General features: G+C 40.4%; 1 protein-coding gene across 1 annotated transcript; it reads right to left on the bottom strand.

Annotated features, from left to right (window-relative positions):
• Window positions 1–4,870: 4,870 nt before the first annotated feature.
• Window positions 4,871–6,256, bottom strand: LOC147899541 (uncharacterized). The gene has a single exon (XM_087377745.1). It carries the CDS (start codon window positions 6,254–6,256, stop codon window positions 4,871–4,873), a length of 1,386 nt encoding a protein of 461 aa, XP_087233871.1.
• Between the last annotated feature and the right edge of the window lie 3,276 nt (window positions 6,257–9,532).

Below are 9,532 nucleotides of genomic sequence, written 5' to 3'. Positions count from 1 at the left end.
CCATTGGGATGTTCATTAAACTCCTCTGAGATGTAATTGATGGAGTCAGCTATCATGGTTTGCAACCACCTCAATACATCAAAGTGTCTGATGTTATTGGGAGGGGTTGGTAGTCACATAGTTTATCATGCTGATGTCTACAATGCAAGATCTTCAAAATCTCTATAAGGCAGCTGATGGAGTCATGCTACTCATTGAGCTTCCGATAAAGAAATTGGTGGAGTGGCGTAATTTATCACATTGACTCGACACCACAATGTCTACAATGCCAGTTCTCTAAGATCTTTGCAAGATATGCGATAAATTATTGTGGCTGGTGAATACCATCAGGATGTTTATTAAACTCCTCTAAAACATTATTGATGGAGCCAGCTGTCATGATTTGTAGCCACCTCGGTACATCGGAGTATCTGATGCTATTTGGAGGGGCTGGTAGTCGCATAGTTTATCATGCCGATGTCTACAATGCAAGATCTTCAAAATCTTTGCAAGATGTTTGATAGTATAATCGTCAGGCTCCTTTGTACTACAGTTGATGGAGTCATGTTAGAGGGCCTCCCCATGTATGCTAGTGGGGCTGAGAGAACCCCACTCATAGTGTAGATGAGTAGCCCCACGTTCAGTGCTCCACTGATAGATCTTCCTCCCTAGCGTTGCAATGCTCTCATAGTATTTTGACTTCAGGGCTTACTAGTGTAGCATTGCACTGTTGAAAGATTCTGATTGGTCTCTAGACTTTGTTCTGAGTGTGTTTGGCTCAAGTAGCCTAAAAAATCATTGTCAAAATTCAATAATACTTTTGAGACATTAGGGCCTGCTTCATGGGAAGGCAATTTCACACTATTAGTCGAGTAGCTACGATGCCAGCCCTTCCGCCCTGGTAGTCGCACGGGGAGGCTCTTTTACTCATTGACCTCTCTGTAAAGTGATTGATGGAGTGGCATAATTTATCACGTCGACTCAACACCGTGGCACATGCACTGCAAGATCTTCAAGAACTCTACAGGATGTACAATAAGTAATTGTGCCTGGTGTGTATCTTTAGGATGTTCATTAAACTCGTCTGGCAATGTAGTTGATGGAGACAAGGTTTGACACTGTCTCACAACCACGTCATGTTTGATGTAAGTTCAAGTGGCTGGTAGACAACCCTCATGTAATTCATTGATCTCCTCTACACATCGAAATCTTTGTCAGGTTGCAATTTGAACATCTTCCTTCTTGTACCGTCTGAGCCTCCACCTTCGCAAATACTTGTCACTCCAAATCATTTTTACCCACTTTCACCCAACCGACAATTCCTTTAGCTCAACATAGTTATTGAAGTAGTCAACTAATGTGAGACAAAAGATTTCGATTAGACAACTAATGTGAGATGAAAGATTTCGATTAGACAACTAACTTGAGACTGAAGAATTTGAGAAGGTCAGGATCAATGAACTCAAAGATTTTGATTACCAAGAGTCCATTATGAAATCTAGCCCCAAAACTCTGCACACCGATCCACCTACATCGAATATATGGCATACCCAAATAACTTTGGAATGCTTTTGTTCTATCTAAAAACGATGTTGGATGCAATCCTCACAGAAACAGATGTGGAGAAGGAGGAGGAAAATAGCTGCAAGGAGGACATGCTTCAGTGGTGGGTGTATTACTTGGAGTCGAGAGAGACGGTGAATATTAATTTACCTGGCTATTGTTTTTCCTGCTCCTTTAAGATACTTGTCAAGCTCATGACATAGGTTTCTTTTAGCAGGACATGATAGAGGCACAAAGATGTATAGAGTGCAAAGACCAGGGTGAAGAGGAACCCTAGCGAAAGGAGGAGTTACTATGGGCATATAAGTCGATAGAGTCAAGCAAGTAGTGTGTAATCCGAGTGTGTGAAGAGGTCTACCATTGTGCATCAGACTAACCTAAAGAGCTGGGAGATGCTTGCTATTAGAGAGGCTGATAAGATAGTTGGGAATCTAGAATTTCCTTGAGCCGCAAAATGTTGTCGTATTTTGAAAAAATAAAAATCTTGCAGACATTTCTTGGACGTGGTCTTTCTCATGGTGCTCATAATATGTGATTTTGTATCGGCCTGCTTCCATGTTAGTACTTAAATGTATTAAGTAGCCCGGTGGTTGAAATTTGATGGTTAACGATAACCAGTCTAAAGGGCAATGTTTTAGTATAGCGCAGTGCAAAAAATTTTAGGATAGCACGGCAGTAGTGTAGGGATAGCATAGTAGTAATGCATGATAAGTTATCGCCAGTGCGGTGGTTGGTTGCACTAGGATATTAACAGCCATTAGCATGGTGGTTTGATTGTATTATTACAAGATGAATGGATTTGTAGGATGTGTGTATTCATTATGGGAAACCAGCACGGTGGTGGTTGGGATATACTAAAAACAAGCATGGGATGAAATCTGACAGTTAACGAAACGATGAACAGTCTAAAGGGCACTATTTTAGTATAGCACCACGACAAAGACCAAAGGCCACTCCTTCCACCTCACCCTCTGAGTTGGACTCCTCGGAGCTACACCCTGTCTCTTCTTCTTCATCGGTTAAGTCAGAGCTTGAACTCCACAAAAAAAAGGGCCAAAGGATCTCAAAATATCTGCCATGAAAGCAACTTGAAAGCATCAAGTGCAACAATAAAAGCATAGTAGGAGTGAGGGTGGAAGAGTAGTAGACAAAGAGGAGAGAGTGGTTGTTGGTAGGAGAGGAATTTGGCTACTAGCAAGAGATGAATGCGGCTATTGCCAAGAGCCCTAGAAAGAAGAGTAGCCATGCACCAACTCGATTACAACAACTACAAGAAAAACAACAATAAAATACTTGAACTATAACATCAATATAACGTTTAGACTCCATTTAGAAGAATGATAGTTTATATTTCTCATCACCATGCTCCAAACGTTGCTATACTATATTCTTTGCAACTAAAATACCCACACAATACAATGCATGTAATGGTACTCTGAGGAAGACGACTACAACAGGTTACATAAGCAACAAAGTATCCACAACATAGATAATGTATCCAATACATTTTTGAACATCGGATCTACAATCGATAGAATCTTGTCAACAAAGTTCGCAGCAAACAATATTGGAAACTTGTCAGAATATGTGTATGTAGTGGTTTTAAGAAACTTGCACTAGAAACTTGGACCAAATAACAACAAGCAAGAAGACGTCAATATACTTGAAGTATAGGCCAAAAAAGAAGGAACGAATGCTTTTTCCACAAAAACCTCACACAAAACCAAAGTTTTCTCAATTGAAACATGTAGTACAAGCTCAAACTACAACACAAGCAAGAAGAGAAAAAATATATGTTTACTACAACCAAAAGAAGAAGGGGGGATGCACGGACTTTTGACGAGAAGACATCTAATGCCGAACATTAAGAGTGAAATATTACTCCATAAGTGGATTTTAAAGAATTCATACACCTAAAACATGTGGAGTTCACAATGACACTAAAATCTTAGAAATTGAGGAGCACATGGAGGAAATGAGAATGGAGAGCACAACAAATGTTGCTCTTGGCCATCTCCATCTCAAAGCCGAAGGGTTGAGAGCAACTTCCACTCATATGGACATAACACCATAGCAAAGCTATTGTGACGAACATAGAAGCACCCCCATATTTATAAGCCCATAAGCATGAGAAGTAGCAACGGGATAAACCACATTGTAAATGCAAACACCACATCATTTCATTTTTGAAACTCAATATCCATATCAATATTCATGAGTCCAGTGTGGATAAGCTCTTGTAACAACACACATGCAAAGAATAATCATATTCCACTGAGACCAATGACTCTAAGCAAATTACCCCCAAAGATTTGCAAGATCTGCAAGCAAAGAGAGCATTAATAGCAAACGATAGACTACAGTTGAAGTGTTGGAGAAGGCTAGTAATTTACCTTCAACCTGCATCTCATTAATCAAATAAGCCTCAAAAATCTACAAAAGTACCAAATCAAGCATCAATAGCAATCAACAAATGAAAGTGCATTCAAAGAAGAAACAAGTGAAAGATATCAATAAAAATATCACTTACTGAGACAATCGTCCGTCTACTAGCTATAAATCATTTCACAAATAATGGTCAAAGGATTTCGAAATATCCACCACAGAAGCAAGCATCAAGCTCACATCAAGTGCAACAATAATCTCACAGTAGGAGTGAGAGTGGAGTAGTAGAAGGAGAGGAGAAGGTGGCCATTAGTAGGAGAGGAGGATGTCTACGGGGAGGAGACGAGGGTGTCTATCATCAAGAGCCTCGAAAAGAAGAGTAGCTAGGCATAACATTAAGACCACAATAGAAATACTAACCCTAAAATTCAAGGTTGTCCCCATTCAAACTCTAAACCAATAATTAGACACCACTAACCTAAGTCAGATTGAGTTTTTGAACTATGTTTTCAACATCTTCACAAATTAGAAAAACAAAAAGAGTGCAATAGTACACTGCCTCCAAGCATAGTGGTATACCAAGCAATTTTTGATGTGAAAGAGAAACTATAAGCTATTAAAAGGCCATTGTTTTTTAGGATGATCTCCATAAATGGTCATTTCAAAAACACAACTTAATTATTTTTAAAATTACTAGTGGAATTCACAAAGGAGTTTCAGTCCTTCACTATAGCACTACCTCTAAGGGAGGTAATGCTAATAAAGACCTATGACATTGAGAGAGAGAGAGAGAGAGAGAGAGAGAGAGAGAGAATTTTTTTTTTGGGGGGGGGGCCTACAAATTTTAAGAGAAAAACCATTGAATTTGTAAGAGAGAGAGAGAGAGAGAGAGAGAGACAGAATCTCTTGCAAGGTATTGATCAAGGAATATGTTGTTAATCAATTAAACTGTATCACAAGAGAGCATGTGCATGACGTCTGCTAGAGGCCAGCCAGCTTGCTTGAGGCAAATGGAGAGGGTATGAATCCCATATTGATCATCATCATTCTCAAGGATTTTACAAGAAGCATAATTAGTGGCCTCCATCATCTCCTTGATCTCATCTTCTCCCCAGCACCCTCGCCTCAAGGTGTTTGCTTGATCCTCCAAGTAGCTTGCAAACCAGCTCTTCTCATCACCACCTTCGTTTCCTTCTTGTTCATCTGATCTCTTCTTGTTCATCATCTCCCTTCCCACTTTGCTTAGCCTTGGGCTTTGCTTCGGCCTCACCTCCGCCACCTCGCTCCAAATCTCTATCTTCCTCGCCTCCCTTGCAGCCCATGGTGGTGCTGCCATCGTAAACCTCGTTAGCATCCTGTTCGGAAGCGGTTTTTCGTGAAAGTAGATGTACTTGGAAATCGCCAGACCACTCACTTTCGGCGAAAGATGACTATCAGAAAGCTCTCGTTGAGTACTACTAGCTGCCCTTACCGACGTCTTCACTGACTGATCTTTTGCCACTGGCCCTATCGAAGTTGCGTTCTCCAGCTTGATATAATTATGCAGATCCGGAGTGCGAGGGGAGTCTGCCCCCCACCTCCATGTTGGAATCGCAGTGTCTGCGCTGATCTGATCTCGTGCTTCGGTTCGCACTTTGCATGCTTGCGTAGCTGTATTTAGCTTGTTTAGAATTCCTTGGGCGATCTCACTCTCCGTAGGAGCATAGGTCCCATTTGATTCTCTTGGAACAAATGCCTGTCGTTTGAAGAAATCAGCAATATCATATCCACAATAATAGATTCTCGTATCGTGTATGAGGAAGATTGGATTTCCAGCTAGAACGGGGACGCAAGCGATGTAACAACTACCATAGATCGGAACCAGCGTCGGTGCTTTCTGAAGCTCCCGTATAGCTATTTGTAGAGCCTCATCCAGTTCGGCAGGTTGCCTTCCCCACTCTGCACGCCAAAAGTGCGACACAGTTATCTCACGGCAGAGTGCGGAGATTGGCAAATCGAGCATTGCCCGAAGCTCGCTTTGAGAACCTGAGCGCCACTTGGGAAATCCTTCACCACTGGGCAAACCTTCTTGAAGAATGGATCTCAGATCTGGTGGAAATGTGAACCCCAAAGTGCTCTCAATATCGAGAAACTCTTCATCAGACAAACCCTCCGAAATAGGAATGTGGCACTTTCTTAAATGATCGATAACATTCTTAGCGTAAGCAGCGAAAGAGAAGCAAACTTTACGACGGCTTGAAAGCTGACCTATATATTCCTTTGCGGTTAACACGTCCAAATCCCGTGGAGGGAGCTGGTTTTCTCTCAAAATGGATTGTACAGCCAGCATCTCTTTGATCACTGATCCTAGTAGTCTCAATTTGAATATCAACGCCTGCTTGCAGGCTCTTCAATAAGCAAATCTTGAAGCAGTAGCAGACTCGTTTAAGAGCCAGGGCGAGCTGCAATATTTCTTGAGTCTTGGAGCAATAGCAAGCGGACCTCGCTTTCTGGCACTCCTAATGCATAACAAGAGCTGTGCAGAGAACCAAGTGGAGTGCCAAGAGTTATATGCACCACTAAAATATTAAGAAAACATTAATCTGAGTGAGTGGAGAGCTCTCATGTGAGTGCGGGTCACAAAAGACGCGTTGGTGGCGTGAGAAGTTCTGCTTTACAAGCAAAAAATACGGCGAAGACTTGAGGCACTGTGGGTATATTGGATACCGATTTGATTAAGGGGCACGCAAGGAGATCCTGACATAGGCAAGCGATAGATGGAGGAAGTCGTAAAGGGCAATGGGTAAACAAACAATGTATACAGGAAAGCAGCACTATGGACGGGGATACCGAAAGCGAAGGTCGAAGAAGAAGAAGAAGAAAGGTCATAGAAGTGAGGGAAACAGGTTTGGCTACAAGTCACAACGGTCCGCTGGAAGGGTGCAGTGCGACATGCATCAGCTGCTTGGAAGTTAACAAAGCCAAACTTTTTTCTTCACAAGCCCACATTGCATGCTGCAATATCCGCTCGTAATCAGTGACTCCGGCGGACTCAGAGGCGATTCCGGTGTTCGAAAAAGACAAGCATATTCAGGAGCATGCATGAATCAGTCGAGAATATTGATGTATCGATCTGGGGCGGTGGAAAGGTCAATGAAGTGCAAATTGTTTGAGCTCACAATCGTGATTCTGTGAAGCTCGCATGTGAGGCTTGAGCGAGAAAGGTCGGATTGAATCGATAAAGCTTCAGATCAGCCTTCAGGTATTTGGATTTGGCACGTTGAATGAAGTATAGACGAATTTAGAAATGGGTGCGTGAGAATTTGAGCAAGCGCGGTGGCAAAATGTCAGCGTTGCCAGCAGCTTGCAGACATCGCAAAAGTCTAACAAACAAATTAAAACTTAGTCGTAACATCGCAAAGTCTACAACCAAAATTAAAACTTATTATCCACAACATCGCAAAGTCTACAACCAAATTAAAACGTAGTCATTACATCGCCGTCGCCACAAGATTTTCTAGTCTCAACGTCCTCAGTCCATGCAGCTACATCTTACTTCTTGAGAGAGTAGCACGGAGGCTCGCAGGAGGTTTCGGGAGTGAAGGGTATGACACGTGCGCGCTCAGTACGCGGAAACGTGGACACGTGTAATGGAAACTGCAGCAAATTGCGTGCGCAACACAGTTTAATTGATGGTCACGACTCACGTAGATCGAAGGCGCCACGCATATCAAGGGCGCGCGTCGCGCCACTTGTCGCTGCGAAGACAGAGCCTGCTTCGAGAGCAGCGCTACGCAAATTGTGACACGTGCGCGTTGTTCAGGGGCAGAATTGCGAGGGTCACCCAAATCGAGGGCGTCACGCAGATCGAGGGGGCGCTGGAAGTAGAGAGAGAGAGACAGAGCTGAGCCAGCGGAGTGAGACATATAGATGTACACACACACACATAATATTATATGATATAACTTATATTATATTATATAATACAATATTATGTATATAATATAATATATATTATATGTTATAACATTATACAAATATATAAATACATACATATAAGTGATATATATATATATATATATTATAAAGAGCGAACAAAGAGAGTAGACAAAAGCAAGAGAGAGAGAGAGAGAGAGAGAGAGAGAGAGAAATATAGAACTATATATATATATATAATATAGATTATATTATCATAAATATATATAATATATATATCATAATATCTATCCCTCTCTATAAATATTTATATATAGTATTATATTGTATTAAATATAATATATAATAATATATAATATAATATATATATATTATTACATATACATGAATTATATATATATATAGATATATAGAGAGAGAGAATACAATATAATATATATTATTATAATACCATGTCTATATCCTCAATATAAATACAAAGAAGGAAGAAATTTAAGCACTCAAAGACACTATATTATATATATTTTATATACTTTTATATATGTATATAAATATTAAAAATATATAATAATAACATATATATTATTTATAATATTATATACAAGTATTATAAGATACTATGTGTGTGTGTGTGTGTTTAGAGAGAGAGAGAGAGAAAGTGCGTGTGTGTAAATAAATAAATAAATATATATATATAGAGAGAGAGAGGCTTATGAGTGTTTTGTGTGTGTGTGTGTGTGTCTTCGTACGTGTGCATGTGTGAGTGTGCACACGTGCACGAATGTGTGTGCATGTGTGTACACACATGAAGATGTGTGCATTCACACACAACTCTTCTTGAAAACGGGGTCTTGAAATTTGAAATTTTGTTTGCTTAAAATTATAATCCCACCTTGAGACCCAGCGGAGCAGGTCTCTATACTCGTTAGATAAATGCACATACCACTTTAAGTTATGGAGAGACCCACTTCCACACACTTTTTTTATGATGAAAGCTAACACAACACACACAAAAAACGCACACAGATACATGCATGTACACACTACAGTCATACAAACTTAAATACATGCATGAATGCATGCACCCTTGCATGTGCATTATAAGTACATATATGCACACATACTGTGTACAAATTGTGAGAGAGAGAGAGAGAGAGAGAGAGAGAGAGAGAGAGAAAGAGAGAGAGAGAGAGAGAGAGAGAGATGCTTGCCAAAGGCCTTGGGCCCCTCTCTTGGAAGTAGAAAGTGTCAACTACGAATGGATTGATAATCTATTGGTGAAATAGCATTCCTACCACAAATATTAAGACTTCTAATTGATCCCAGGGTGATTACTTAACAAAATGCTCTCCCCCCTTGGTCAACCAACTAAGCACGCCTAACAAAAAAATAACTCTATGGTGTGTATGTGTGTGGGGGGGGGGGGGGGGGTGGGCACATTTTTAAATCCAATAACCAACAATTTCTAAACCCAATTATCTAATATTTGTGAACTTGATTTCCATACATGAATGAAAAAAATTGCTCACTAAGCTCCAAGTAAAACACTCCCAATGCCCTTTAATTTAGTCCTCTAATGGACACTACATTTGGCTTGCAATATTCTGATGCATGGCCTTACATTTGTTATATGCATTGAAAATTCCAATGCCTGAAATGAACTTATGAAGCATTTTGACACCATGATGAA

This window comes from Dipteris shenzhenensis, chromosome 8, assembly GCF_047967505.1.
Source record: "Dipteris shenzhenensis isolate YYH24624 ecotype China chromosome 8, Dip_SZ_1.0, whole genome shotgun sequence".
Taxonomy (NCBI): Eukaryota; Viridiplantae; Streptophyta; class Polypodiopsida; order Gleicheniales; family Dipteridaceae; genus Dipteris; species Dipteris shenzhenensis.
This window is presented reverse-complemented; position numbering and strand designations above follow the sequence as displayed.

Bases quoted from the DNA above. Each gene is read 5' to 3' on its own strand.
- LOC147899541 (XM_087377745.1), bottom strand. From the start codon at position 6,256: ATGCTGGCTGTACAATCCATTTTGAGAGAAAACCAGCTCCCTCCACGG.